A 14,969-nucleotide genomic window follows, 5' to 3' on the forward strand; every position below is an offset into this window, starting at 1 on the left:
CCGCTGCTTGAGCACGCCGATCGTCTGTTCAACGATGTTCCTGGTGGCGAGATGGCTCTCATTGTACCGGAGCTCAGCAGGGGTGTTGGGGTTACGGAGCGGTGTCAGCCAGGTGCACAGTGGATAACCCTTGTCCCCGAGGAGCCAACCACTTGGCTGATTCGGTGCCTGGAAAAGTTCTGGCACAGCAGTCTGGCGCAGGATGAAAGCATCATGGCTGCTGCAAGGATATCGGGCATTGACGGCGAGTATCAGCTGTCTGTGGTCACACACCAACTGGACATTTAAGGAGTGGAACCCCTTGTGGTTTCAGAAAACCTCTGCATTCTCATGCGGTGCCCGCAATGCCACATGCGTGCAGTCAATGGCGCCCTGCACCATGGCGAAGCCTGCTATCCTCGCAAAGCCCAATGTGCGTTCATGCTGTTTGGCCCGGGTCATCGGGAAAGAGATATACTGGCGTCTCCTTTTATAGAGGGCATTTGTGACCAGACAGATACAGCAATGGACCACAAACTGGGAGATATTGGCAATCACAGAAACCCCACAGTGCAGATAGAGGCCATTTCGGCCCATCGAGCCTGCACCGACACATATCCCACCCGATCCCCGTAACCCCTACACCAACACGTAACCCCATGTATTTAATCCCCCTAACACTAAGGGTCAATTTATCATAGCCAATCAACCTAACCCGCACATCTTTGGACTGTGGGAGGAAACCGGAGCACCCGGAGGAAACCCACGCAAACACGGGGAGAATGTGCAAACTCCACACAGACAGTCACCCGAGGCCGGATTCGAACCCGGTATGTCCCCAGTAGCTGCTTGAAAGGAGCCGGTGGCATAAAAGTTCAGAGCCACTGTGACCTTCACTGCCACCGACAGACGTCCTGGTCCTCAGTAGAGGCTGCAGATCTGGCTGCAGCAGGTAGCAGAGCTCAGTGACCACCTCCTTGCTGAAGTGCAGCCTGCGCAAACACTGCTCCTCAATGTAGGAGAATTGTTGCCGAAATAGCCTGGGAGGGCAAGGTCTCCTGTACAGAGGCCTGTTGGCCCTCCTCCATCTGGCCATGATTGCCACTCTCTCTCTGCATCTCTGTTGCCTCCGATTCTGCAGGCTGAGGACGACGCCCCGAATCAGTGCAGCCCCCATAGTCTCTTAGTAATCAGTAATCGAAGTAATGAAGGTCAAATCCAAAAGTACCTGCAAAGTGATGCTCAGTAGCCAAAACTACTTCACACAGCATTGACTATGTAGAAGTCTCACCTTCTCTCTCTCAGAATCTCTGTCAGAATGAGTGGTGCAAAAATGTCTACCACAGAAAAAGCCAGGAAGAGGCCACCTTTAAATAGCGCCCCCCCAGCCGCTCACCGACTGGGAAACATTCTAGTCTCCCTGTTGTTGCTTGCGCCAGGCGGAAAGGAGGGGGGCGCCACTCAATATCTGGTCCGGGGCGCCACAAGCGCGTTGCACGCTCGACTGACGTCACGATCTGCGGGCGCAGGAGATCGGGGCGGTGGTGTTTAGCGCTGCCGCAAAATGTCTGGTCAATTTCACGAGCGGTGCAGACATCGCCGCGCCCGGGCGCTAGTTGCTTTGCGCCCCATTAAGGCGCTAACGGGAGGCGCAAACCAACCGAATTTTTCCCCCATAGACTTTTATTAGGTAACAGGATTAAAGGATATGAAGCAAAGGTGGTAATTGAAGTTGAGATGCAGATCAGCCATGATCTAATAGAATGGTGGAACAAGCTCGAGGGGCTGAATGTCATAGGAATATAGGAACAGGAGTATGCTAATGTAAAACCAGTGACAACAATTTTAAGATAATTGGCAAAAGAAACAAAGGGGGAATGGTATGCAGAGAGTTGTTGTGATCTGGAATGCACTGCCTGAAAGGGTGGTGAAAGCAGATTCAATCACTTTCAAAAGGGTACATCAATGAAAAGCAAAACATTTTCAGGGCTATGGGGAAAGAGCAGGGGGTGGGACTAATTCGATAGCTCTTTCAAAGAGCCGGCACAGGCATAATGGGCCGAATGGCCGCCTCCTGTGCTGTGTGATTCTATAAACAAGCATTATGGGAATTTGTTGTTGGGAAGGATTTAAGGCACAAAGGCAATTTGAACTACAAAATAAACATAACCTGCAAACTACTCCACTCTACTAGCCCAAAGCTACAAGGAGAAATTCAAAGCGTTTCTGATGTGAGAGACAAAGAGATCTGCTGCCAGCGATGGTGATGAAGAAGTAAAGGGTGCTTCCCAGAGCAGAGTGGGGGTAGATTATCTGACTGCTGGGGTTTCAGCTTTCTTAAAGGGATGTGACCAGTGGGATTTAAAAAAAAAATTTTAATTAAAAAGTTTTTTTTTTTTTTTTTAAAACATACGTTACAACGAACAAAACATCCTGTGAAACAAAATGCCAATAGCAGATTAAACATTTACACTCATCAATTCCCTTAACCTTCCGACTCTAATTATAGCAGGGGAGTTTCAATGCAAGAAATCCTACCCATTCAATTACCCAAACTTTTGTGCTTGCATCATAAATTATTGATAAATTCTACTTTTTAATCAGGGAGGTTGGGCAGTTTTAAGCAGCCATGCATAGCAAAAGTAGTTATTTTAAAAATATATACTTGGGTATGAATCATAACCCTTCCCAAAGCAACATCAATCAAGAGGAATATTAAAGGTCTGGTGAGCAATCAGGAGAGTGGGATTAGACTAAGTGGCTGATTGAGAAAAATACCAGTGCTGACTTGATGATCCATCCGACTAACATTCTACAATTCCTAGGGCTCCTCGAGGTACACTTTTCAATTGGGCTAAAAATGGTCAAAAGTTGTCAGAAGTACACTGGGTTACTCTTGAGGAAATACAAGTTATAATAGATTAACTGCATCACGAGAAGAAATAATGCGACTCACCAGAGTACAATGCCATTATCAACAGCTTTAAACAAAGCATCTGTATTGGGATCCATAGGCAGCATACTGTTACAATCAGGATCACTCTCTAAGGCTTTATTTATCCAGTTAACAAACGCATACTTTTCTTCTTCTGTACATGTAAAACAAAATCAGTTCACAAATCAGTTTGAGGGGATGATTCATATTTCACGATGCCATACTTGGTACTAAATTCAAACAATTTAAAAATCAGCCACTCCCCTGCCTGGTGAGGAAGCTGCAAGTCACATGTACATGAAATCTTTTGGGATTTCTCAATAAAAATGGGTTTGTTGACGTGCGTAACTTGGAGGCGATTTTGTTTTCACTTTCACGGGCAAAGGGGAGAAAGGTGGTGGAAGGGCTGGATCATTGTACTCACCAAGGCGAGAGGTCAGTAATGGACAGGGAAGCACTTCGACACCCAGTGTTGGTATCAACTACATCCCCGTTTACAACCGAGACAAATGTACGGGAAAGCTGCCCCCGCCCCCCCAATTCTGTGCAAACAATTACCCAACCTCAAGCATAACCCCCAAATGGTACCCCGACTAAACCCATGCACGTTTTCCCCACTGCCAACAACAGTCACCTTCATGACCTGAGCAAGGTTGCAAATGTATGGGCAACTTGGTCCTGTGGGCCCACAGCCACTTGGAACTGAGCGACTGTCTGTTCTGCCTGACTTAGATTCACACTCATGGAGCACTTATACCCGACTGAGCAAGTTCTGAACTCTGCCTTAAATGAAGTATATTTTGGCACATCCTGTTGCATTGCTGCTATCTAGATTCAATACGTATTCCAATATCTAACCACCTTATCCAAATATAAATAATATGTGGGACTAATTATAAAGGAAGCTGCAGTTTATTTCCAAATAGATTTAGTAAAGGGCAAGTACATTTCATGCAATCCATTACTTTGCAGGAGTTCAAGCAAAGCTGAGCCAGACAGATTAACCATTTATTAATATTACATTTTCACACTGAGTGTGTACACACTTTCCCCCCCCCCCCCCAGGGAACTACAGACCAGTTAGCCAAACATCAGTAGTAGGGAAAATGCTAGAGTCTATTATAAAGGATGTGATAACAGGACACTTAGGAAAATATCAACGGGATTGGACAAAGTCAACATGGATTTATGAAAGGGAAATTGTGTTTGACAAACCAACTGGTGTTTTTTGAGGATGTAACTGGTAGAATAGATAAAGGAGAACCAGTGGATGTGGGGTATTTGGATTTTCAGAAGGCCTTTGATAAAGTCCCACATAAGAGGTTAATGTGCAAAATTAAAGCACATGGGGCAGAGAGGGCGCAGGGGTAGAGAGAGCGCGAGCGAGAGAGAGCGCGAGCGAGAGAGAGCGCGAGCGAGAGAGAGCGCGAGCGAGAGAGAGCGCGAGCGAGAGAGAGCGCGAGCGAGAGAGAGCGCGAGCGAGAGAGAGCGCGAGCGAGAGAGAGCGCGAGCGAGAGAGAGCGCGAGCGAGAGAGAGCGCGAGCGAGAGAGAGCGCGAGCGAGAGAGAGCGCGAGCGAGAGAGAGCGCGAGCGAGAGAGAGCGCGAGCGAGAGAGAGCGCGAGCGAGAGAGAGCGCGAGCGAGCGAGAGCGCGAGCGAGAGAGAGCGCGAGCGAGAGAGAGCGCGAGCGAGAGAGAGCGCGAGCGAGAGAGAGCGCGAGCGAGAGAGAGCGCGAGCGAGAGAGAGCGCGAGCGAGAGAGCGCGAGCGAGAGAGAGCGCGAGCGAGAGAGAGCGCGAGCGAGAGAGAGCGCGAGCGAGAGAGAGCGCGAGCGAGAGAGAGCGCGAGCGAGAGAGAGCGCGAGCGAGAGAGAGCGCGAGCGAGAGAGAGCGCGAGCGAGAGAGAGCGCGAGCGAGAGAGAGCGCGAGCGAGAGAGAGCGCGAGCGAGAGAGAGCGCGAGCGAGAGAGAGCGCGAGCGAGAGAGAGCGCGAGCGAGAGAGAGCGCGAGCGAGAGAGAGCGCGAGCGAGAGAGAGCGCGAGCGAGAGAGAGCGCGAGCGAGAGAGAGCGCGAGCGAGAGAGAGCGCGAGCGAGAGAGAGCGCGAGCGAGAGAGAGCGCGAGCGAGAGAGAGCGCGAGCGAGAGCGCGAGCGAGAGAGCGCGCGAGCGAGAGAGAGCGCGAGCGAGAGAGAGCGCGAGCGAGAGAGAGCGCGAGCGAGAGAGAGCGCGAGCGAGAGAGAGCGCGAGCGAGAGAGAGCAAGAGCGAGAGAGCGAGCGCGAGAGAGCGAGCGAGAGAGAGAGCGAGAGAGAGAGCGAGAGAGAGAGCGAGAGAGAGAGCGAGAGAGGCGCATGGGCAGAGAGAAAGAGGCTCAGTCTCCCACTTTATCAGAGTACTACAACCCCACTACAGGCTTTAAACTTAAGCATACCTGGTGATTAATTGCACTGACTGTCCATCACCAAATATCATTCAACCCACTAAAACCAACATATCTCCTTCAACATCCTTTAACTGAACCTTTTCCTCCTCACCTCAGACAGACACCACATGCGATCAGCTCATGGACTAAATCAGGCCATCCACTCTGCTGCCTCAGACACCTCCCTTTCTGATCTACAACCTTCCTTCCAGCCTCTTCTGAACTGAGCCCCCACCCATCCCATTACACCACAGGTTCCTCCTACCCTTCACTAATCTTATTTTGTCAATGGACCCCACCACTCTTCCCGTGACTCCCTCATCCCAGCTCCTCACTACCCAGCTTTCCCTCTCATCCCGTGCTTGCAGATATGTTCTCTTGCAGTCCCTACATCCTTGAAAACAGCCATCACCCCTCCTCCAACTCCAGCTACCACCCCATTTCTGACCTTGCCTTTTTCCCTAGAGTCCTTGCGAGCGCATTGTTGCATCACAATTATGTTTGCATCTCTCGGTTAGAAATCTTCCAATCGGACCTCTGCCCCTGTAACACTGGTCAAAACCAAACAATGTACTTAGAGGCTCAAGTTGTGGCTCACTTCCCAACTGTCCTCAACTCTCCACTGCCTTTAACAGACTAACTTTCCTTCCAATGCATCTTGACAACAGCACACTTCTGTGATGTTGCTCCCTCATGATTCCACTGCTCCCTGTTGCAGTCTAGATAATATAGTGCAGACATTTGTTAAAGGCAAGTTGTGTTTGACTAACTTGATTGGAGTTCTTTGATGAAGGTAATGTGGTTGATGCTGTGTATATGGACTGTCAAAAGGCATTTGATAAAGTGCCACAGAATAGACTTGTTAGCAAAATTGTAGCCCATGGGATTAAAGGGACAGTGGCAGCATGGATACAAAATTGGCTAAGTGGCAGAAAGCGAAGAGTAGTGGTGAACGGTTGTTTTTCAGACTGGAGGGAAGTAAACAATGATGTCCCCCAGGGCTCGGTATTAGGACCACTGCTCTTGATATATAATGACCTGAACTTGGGAATACAGGGGATCATGTCAAAGTTTGCAGATCACACAAAACTCAGAAATGTAATAAACAGTGAGGAGGATAGGAAGACTTCAGGAGGACCAGACAGACTGGTGAAATGGGCAGACACGTGGCAGATGCAAAGAAGTATGAAGTGATGCATTTTGGTAGGGAGAACGAGGAGCAGCAATGTAAACTAAATGGTACAATTTTAAAGGGGGTGCAGGAACAGAGAGACCTTGGGGTGTACGTACTCAAATCTTTGAAGGTGGCAGAACAAGTTGAGAAAGCGGTTAAAAAAACATATGGGATTCTTGGCTTTATAAACAGAGGCATAGAGTACAAAAGAAAGGAAGTACCAGAAATTAGAGACTTCAGTTACATGGGAAGAAGAGAGACGGTGGGGTTGTTCTCCTTAGAACAGAGAAGGTTAAGGAGAGATTTAATAGAGCTATTCAAAATCATGAAAGTTTTTATAGAGTAAAACTGTTAGAGGAGAAACTGTTTCCAGTGGCAGAAGGGCCAGTAACCAGAAGACAGAGCTTTAAGGTAATTGGGAAAAGACCTAGAGGCAAGATGAGGAGAAAAAAAATTATGCAGCGAGTTATGATGATCTGGAATGCACTGCCTGAAAAGGTGGTGGAAGCAGATTCAATAATAACTTTCAAAAAGGGGATTGGATAAATACTTGAAGGGGAAAAATTTGCTGGGCAATAGGGAAAGAGCAGGGGAGTGGGACTAATTGGATAGGGCTGGCACAGGCACGATGTGCTGAATGGCATCCTTCTGTGCTGCATCATTCTAGGATTCCAGAACAGTTTCTCTCCTCATGCCAGCACAGTCACCTCTGATGTATTTCAAGGCTCCGTTCTTGGCCCACTCAGCTGAAATGGTTACAAACCAGCCTTTGGTGATACCATCCAAAAATATGGAGTTAGGTTCTACATGTATGCCGCACTTGACTCTACTTCTCCGCCTTCTCTATCGACTTCAAGGCTGTTGCACCCTCTCCAAAATGAAGGCCTGGATGTGTTTCTGACTGTGGGGCTTTGCTGTGTGCAAATTGGCTGCCATGTTTGACGACGAAACAACAGTGACTACAAAAGTAACTAATGGGCTGTGCGGCACTTTGGGCTGTCTCTTGGATGGGAAAGACACTATAAATGCAAGTTCTTTTCTTTCTTTGGATGAGCCGAGACCTCCTCCAGCTATGTCAGTAAAACTGAAGATATCCGCAAACACCTAGCACCTACAAGCTGGTACAGAGAAGATGGACTGAAAGGATTGCTTCTCCTTTATTAACTTCTATGGTTCCTCTGCTACACCACTGAGAATTTTTGGTCCTCATTAGCTGTCCTGAGAATGAGAGGGCCATCAACTTAGTGCCAGACTGCGGTGAATTGTGGGAATTTCATGCTCTGGGATCACCCACATAAGGAATTGAATTAAAACTGCCCAATCTCATTTCATTTTAAACGTTTACGGCCAACAAGTTGCATTTCTATAACAGACTACCTTAGATTGTGGTGGATCAATTCTTGGGTACGGTTGTAATGGAGAACCAAAAGCCAGGTGGGGAACAAGCTTTTACTGAAGGCTAAATGAAGTACAAAGAATGAGGAATATAATAATTAACAAGTGAGTTGGTGGAGCTACAGCAGGTGCAGTTCAATGTAGCAAAGTGGGAGATATTACTGGATGCAAAAAGATGCATGAATAGAGCAGCACTGAGGGTGGAGTGAACAAAGGGATTTGGGGTCCAGATACAAGTCATTAAAATTTAGATCACAGGTGAGTTACCAAACAAGCATTTTTATTTAATTCATTCTTGGGATGTGCGTGTCTCAGAAAATAACCCAGTCCCTTGGCACAATGCATTCGAGTAAAAGGTACCTGAATAAGAATGCTGTGTTCCTTCACTGGACTGAAGAGATGTTCCACCAATAGCACAGATGCCCTCTCTCCTGTTGATCGCCATTCTGAATGTTTTAGCAACATGGCTACTTTTCAAATTTTGAACAATCTGTGAATTAAACAGTTACATGGGGGCATTTCAGGTGAACTGAAAACAATGATTCATGGTCTTGAACTTGACTAGCCTAGCATCCATTTCAAATGTTTCACTCGTGGCACAAATACAATTGTACTGTGGCGTGCCATTTAATACACTATGTAATAATTGGTATCAGGATCATTTCGCAGTTGATTCTAGTTTAAGTTAATAAAGTGATAGACAAATATATTTAGAGCCCATTATTTTAATTCACTTTGATCAGTGACAATTTCCAAACCGAATTACTGCATTGCTACATTCGACATTCACCTAAACCATTAATTAACATATCTGTAAATCAGTTTGTTCACAGACAGTCTCAATGGCCAGCAAGGATTGCACACCTCAAGAAACAAAATCCTCTCCAAGACAACCATTCAATTGTGCACCTAAACCTCTAGCAGAAAACCTCGTGCAACAAATCAAAAGGCCTGAAAAGACCAGATTGGAATTGTTTTACATCAATATTACACTGAAATGGATGCACAGCTAGTAACACATCTTAACTTCAAAAAAATACACACAAAAGTGGACTGGTATTTAAATACTGCCGATTCTAGTGCATTGGGTGTGACTTGTTCCTGTTCCGATGCATTAACAGAAGCATTGGTGCACGTTAAACAGCCTGTGTTTATACAAGGACTTGGCAAAGATAGCTTTGTGCCAAAATTAAAAGGCAAGCTGTACTTTGAAATTGTGCAACATCACCACATCAACGTAATTTCAGTACCTGTAATAGTAGCCACGTCCTTATTTAATCTGTTATAACCAGAGAATGATAAATTACATGACAGAGATATAAAATTTGGATACAAGTGCAATAGTGAATTCATGTTTCCCAAAATCCACAGTTTTATTACAGGAAATTCCAGTGAAAGTGACAAAGAGAGTCTGTGTGTTTCTCTGCCCTTTACTCTTTCAGTAATCGCAATGATCTTGCTTGGAGTTTACTTCACCATAATAGTTTTCATAGCCTCAACACAGGAAGCCAGCATCCTCCAGTTCATAGGAACTGCCCATACTATAGGACATCTGTGGATGAGGAAGCAAATATGAACGCATGATCTCAGCCATTTCTACAACTGGTTTACCCTCCAGCTCAACATCCCGCCACCCCATCCCCCACCGAGCACTGTTGTGAAAATCAGCACTCATTGCAGTCGCCCACTTGACGTTCCTTCCCAATACCTCAAATTCATGGCATTCTTCTCCTCCCTCAAACCCCAATCTCGACATCACCTGATCAGTTACTTGATTTGTCCTACTCTTTTCAAGTGTAGTGGTGTCCTGCTTTGGCTATTAATCTCAATTGGGAAGTTTTGCAAGCAAGTACATTCTATATGCTACTCATACCCCCCCAAAAAATCATTGGATAATGACCGCCTAGATTGGAGACAGGATAATGCTTCTAGATGCCCGCACCTTTCTTCCAATAAAGTGTGAAGTGAAACAAGATGGCTTTTTTCTCGCATGCTACCCTACCCAATTGTTCCACAAAGGCAAAGACTATGTTGGGTATCAGATCAGGTTTAATGCATGCTTGGGTCTTTATAATGTTCTCAGCTGCCACTATTGGATTGCCCTTTTTTTGGGCTAGCCATCTGCTAAGTCACCACAGATCCACACAAGACCTTGCCCACCGTATACTACCAACTGCCATCTTCTACAGCTGCCTGCTGTTGTCATTCAGGTTTTCTTGAAATGAAACCAGTGCTTCTCTACCTAATATGTGTGGTTTCATCTCAGCTTGGCAAGTACTTCAGCTTCAGGCCTACGGGTTTTGTACAGGAATACAAATGTCCAGCTGATGCAGTATCTGAAGATCAATGATCACATTCAATTCGCTGGGTGGATATCTACCATTGTTACATTAGAAGGACAAAAAGCAGGTGTAATGCATGTCCAGCACAGCAAATCAATGACGCACTGAGATGAGCTTAATAACAGGAAATCAAAGGGATAGCAAACAGTATATCAATGCCATTGATGGAAAGATATTAAAAATGTGTTCACTACACAAATGGGATATTTCACATTTCAAAACTCTCCTGATTCAGGAATTGTCTCTCTGGATTGGAAAATCACCATTATTTAAGAAGAATGGGAGAGAAAAAACAGGAAATTATGGACCTATTAGTTTAGCGTCTGTTGTGGGGAAGTTACTAGAATCTGTTATTAAGGACAGTGACACAGACACAGCACTTGGTCAAATATGAGCTGATCAGAGAGAGCCAGCATGGATTTGTAAAAGGGATGTCACGTCTAAATAACCTAGTTGAATTTTGAGAGGCGGTTACAAGCGTGGTAAATAAGGGAGTGTCTATGGACGTTATTTATATGGACTTCCAGAAGGCAGTCGATAAAGTTCCACACAAGAGAAGCAAAAATGAAAGTGCATTGAATTGGAGGCAACCTACTGACGTGGATACGGAATTGGTTAGGAGGTAGGAGAAACAAAGTTGAGATAATGGGTATGTCCCACAGACTAGTCAAGCAACAGCCTGACATAGTCATAATTACCAAATCATACCTAACAACCAATGTCCCAGACACCACCATCACCATCCCTGGGTATGTCCTGTCCCACCGGCAGGATAGACCCACCAGAGGTGGTGGCACCGTGGTATACAGTCGGGAGGGAGTAGCCCTGGGAGTCCTCAACATTGACTCAGGACCCCATGAGGTCTCATGGCATCAAGTCAAACATGGGCAAGGAAACCTCCTGCTAATTACCATCTACCACCCTCCCTCAGCTGATGCATCAGTACTCCTTCATGTTGAACACCAATTGGAAGAAGCACAGAGTAGCAAGGGCACAAAATGTCCTCGGGGGGGGGGGGGGGGGGGGGGGGGGACTTCAATGTCCATCACCAAGAGTGGCTCGGTAGTGTTGTATCCGTGGTTCAGTGGATATGCTATTACTAAATAATCACTCGGATGCTGTACATTAACAAGTAACAGGTCTTTACTGGAGGAGGGTAGTTTCTAGACTGGGGGTACAGAGGCATGCGCAAAGCTTATATACCGGTGTGGTCACTGCCGGTACTACAGTATACAGGAGCTGTAAAAGTAGTTCTGACTTAAAGGCACATACACTACAATTCCACCCCTTTTAGATTAGTAATACCCCTAATATTCAAATAACAATTAACTTTCAACATGTACATTAAACAAAAGTCCATTTATAGATCCAGTCTTTGGGGCGGCTTCCTGACCCTTTTGGGATAGCGCCTTTCCAGAGGTTCTTGTTCTTGGTGCAGAGGCGAATCTGACCCCTTTTCATCGGGTTCCACTGCTACTGGGTCTGAAGTAGATGCTACCGGTATGTCGGTTTCATCCCCAGGTACTCGAGACATGGGGTTGACGCGTTCCTGTGACGCTAAGATCTGATCGACGCGGCGTCTCACAATGTTCTCCCCGACATCCACTGTGTACATTAATGGCCCCTGCCTTGTACATATCGTTCCGGGTTGCCACTTCTCTGTTCGATAGTCACGGGCCAAGACTGGTTGCCCTACATTGAAGCTCCTTGTCAGCTTCTCATTGATGTGCTGGAATTGTTTGTCCTCAACATTTCTTCGCACATTTGGTCTGAGCAAGTCCAGACGAGATCTCAACCTTCGGTTAAAGAACATCATGGCCGGGGTCTGGTTGGTAACTGCATGTGTCGCGTTTCGGTAGGCTAATAAGAAATTGTCCATCTTATGCTGTAGTGGAATTTCATCGTCACACATGGCCTTTATCGCCTTCTTAAAGGTTTGTACGAACCTCTCAGCCAATCCATTTGTGGCTGGATGATATGGGGCGGATGTGTAATGCCTTACCCCATTCCTTTTCATGAATTTTTGGAACTCGCCGGACACAAACTGTGGTCCATTATCAGAGCAAATCTGCTCTGGCAAACCGTTTCTGGTAAATATGGTCCGTAGGACTGCAATTGTTTTCTCTGTAGTGGTTGAAGACATTTTTATCACCTCAGGCCACTTTGAATGAGCATCCACTGCTATTAAGAACATTGAGTCCATGAATGGACCAGCAAAATCAATATGCACCCGTTGCCATGGAGAGGAGGGCCACTCCCATGGGTGTAGAGGGGCATGTGGTGGTGCATTTTGGACCTTCTGGCATCCTAAGCAGCTCTTAGTTAGGTCTTCGATTTGTTGATCGATTCCCGGCCACCACACAAGCCCTAGCAAGGCTTTTCATTTTCACTCCCCCCAGATGACGCTCATTTAGCACTCTCTCCCTTAACTTGGGTGGAATCACCACTCTGGATCCACACATCACTGTCCCCTAGCATACTGACTGCTGTTCTCTTCTGGATGAGAATGCTGGCAACAGTGAGTCGCCATGTGTTGGCCATCCCCTCACCGTCAATTCATATACCCGTGACAGCGTCGGATCATTGCGGGTCTCCTTCTCTATATCCGCGTTTGTTACTGGCAATCGTTCAATTATTGACGAATAAAATATCTCGATAGGGTCCACTGCTGGTGCTTCCTCCACAGTAGGCAGTGGCAGGCGCGATAGCCCATCAGCGTTCCCATGCTGTTTCGTGCCTTTATATTCTATTTCATAATGATTCGCCCCTAGAAACAGGGACCATCTTTGTAACCACTGTGCAGTCATCACTGGAACGCCCTTCTTAGGATTAAAGATGGAGACAAGTGGTTGGTGGTCAGTCAGCAAGGTGAACTTCTGCCCATGCAGATAGTGGTTGAATTTATTTACTCCCCATACTAGGCTGAGGGCCTCCCTGTCAATCTGGGCGTAGTTGCGCTCGGCTGAGGTTAGTGACCGAGACGCAAAGGCTACTGGCCTCTCCAACCCGTCTGGGAATTTGTGCGACAGCACTGCTCCAATACCATAGGGTGATGCATCACATGCCAAACGAATTGGTAGTGCTGGGTTGAAATGGGCCAACACCTCTTTTGATGTGATCAATTCTTTACACTTCTGGAAAGCTCGTCTACTTTCGTCATCCCACTTCCATGGTACCCGTTTGCAGTAGGGTGTTCAGCGGGTGTAATACCGTAGACAAATTTGCTAAGAACTTGTGCTAGTAGTTTACCAGCCCGAGGAACGACCTCAGCTGTGACACATTTTCCGGTGCTGGAGCCTTGACTACTGCCTCAATCTTGTCAGGGGACTTATGTAACCCCTCTTCATCGATGACATGGCCACAATACGAGATCTGTTTCTGGAAAAACTCGCACTTGTGGCGATTAGCTTGTAGCCCATACTCCTTTAATCTGGTGAGCACCTTCTCCAAGTTGGCGAGGTGATCACCGTCATTTTCGCCCGTGACCAAGATGTCGTCCAAATAACACTGGGTCCCTGGAATCCCTTGCAGGACCTGATCCATCGCCCTTTGCCAGATAGCCGGAGCCGAGGCTACTCCAAACATCAGCCGGTTGTATTGATAGAGACCTTTATGAGTGTTGATCGTAAGGTAATGTTTCGAAGCTTCTTCTACCTCCATTTGCAAGTACGCCTGGGCTAGATCAATTTTGGTGAAGCGTTTATCTACAGGTAGCGAGGCGAAAATATCCTCAATTCGTGGAAGCGGATATTGCACCGTGTGAAGGACTGGGTTCACCGTCACCTTAAAATCCCCACAGATGCGGACCTTCTTTGGTTCCCCAGGCGTATTACTCAACGACCTCTTCATTAAAGGAACGATGGGTGTAGCCCACTTGCTCAAGTCCTCTTTGAACAGTACTCCTGAACGTTCCAACCCCTCCAGCTCTGCTTCAACAGCTGGTCTGATCGCATAAGGCACTGGTCTGGCCTTCAGAAACTTTGGGCTTGCATTTTCCTCTATTTTAATCGTTGCTGTTATTCCTTTTAGTGTTCCTAGTCCCTCCTGGAACACTTCTTTTGCGTCAGTTAGCATTTTTGACAGTCGTCCAGGTGTGACGTCGTCATCCTTTTTGGCCTCAACCTTCAGTGCCTGTATGGAATGCCAATCTAATTGTATCTTCCGGATCCATTCACGTCCTAGCAGTGGTGGTCCTCCATTTGGCAATACATATATATCCATTTTAGGTATTTCCTGGCCTTTATATGTCACTTTCACCCTTATTTTTCCTTTGGGGTAGACTTTTTGCCCCGTATACGTCTTCAAGACAATCTCTGTAGCTTTCAAGGGTATGTGTGAAAATAGCCGCTTGTAGTCTCTTTGATTTATGACAGTTAGCGCTGACCCTGTGTCCAATTTCATTTCCACTTGGACTCAGTCTATCTTGAGTGTAACCCAGATAGTCTGGTGATCCTCCATTTCTGTTACCTTATGTAGTTTCAGACAACCCAGCTCCTTGCTTCCGGAGTCTGTCACTTTTCTGTTCGTCTGAACCACTGTCCATCACCTGGTGTACCTTTTTGTACTTCTCCTGTGGAGATTTCTCACTGTTGGTTTTCTTCCCAGACCTGCAGACTCTTGCTATGTGTCCTGCTTTCCCACACTGTCTGCACACTTGGTCCTTGAACCAACAATCTTTCTGGTCATGTGTTGTTCTGCCGCAGCGATAGCACTTCCCTGTTCCATAGGTC

At 46.6% G+C, this 14,969-nt stretch overlaps 1 protein-coding gene across 3 annotated transcripts in view; it reads right to left on the bottom strand.

Moving 5' to 3' along the window:
• LOC147124938 (plastin-3-like) overlaps positions 1 to 14,969 on the bottom strand; it is a 135,634-nt gene that overhangs the window by 44,680 nt on the left and 75,985 nt on the right. For all 3 annotated transcript variants that reach the window (XM_085994915.1, XM_085994923.1, XM_085994934.1), the window contains exons 4-5: positions 8,258 to 8,387; positions 2,936 to 3,068 (exon numbers count right to left, since the gene is read on the bottom strand). In XM_085994915.1, the coding sequence (XP_085851041.1) occupies positions 2,936 to 3,068; positions 8,258 to 8,387 (263 nt within the window). The remainder of the gene's footprint in view (positions 1 to 2,935; positions 3,069 to 8,257; positions 8,388 to 14,969) is intronic.

Source organism: Somniosus microcephalus, chromosome 1 (assembly GCF_052327205.1).
Source record: "Somniosus microcephalus isolate GS21.2 chromosome 1, FLI_Smic_1.0, whole genome shotgun sequence".
NCBI lineage: Eukaryota > Metazoa > Chordata > Chondrichthyes > Squaliformes > Somniosidae > Somniosus > Somniosus microcephalus.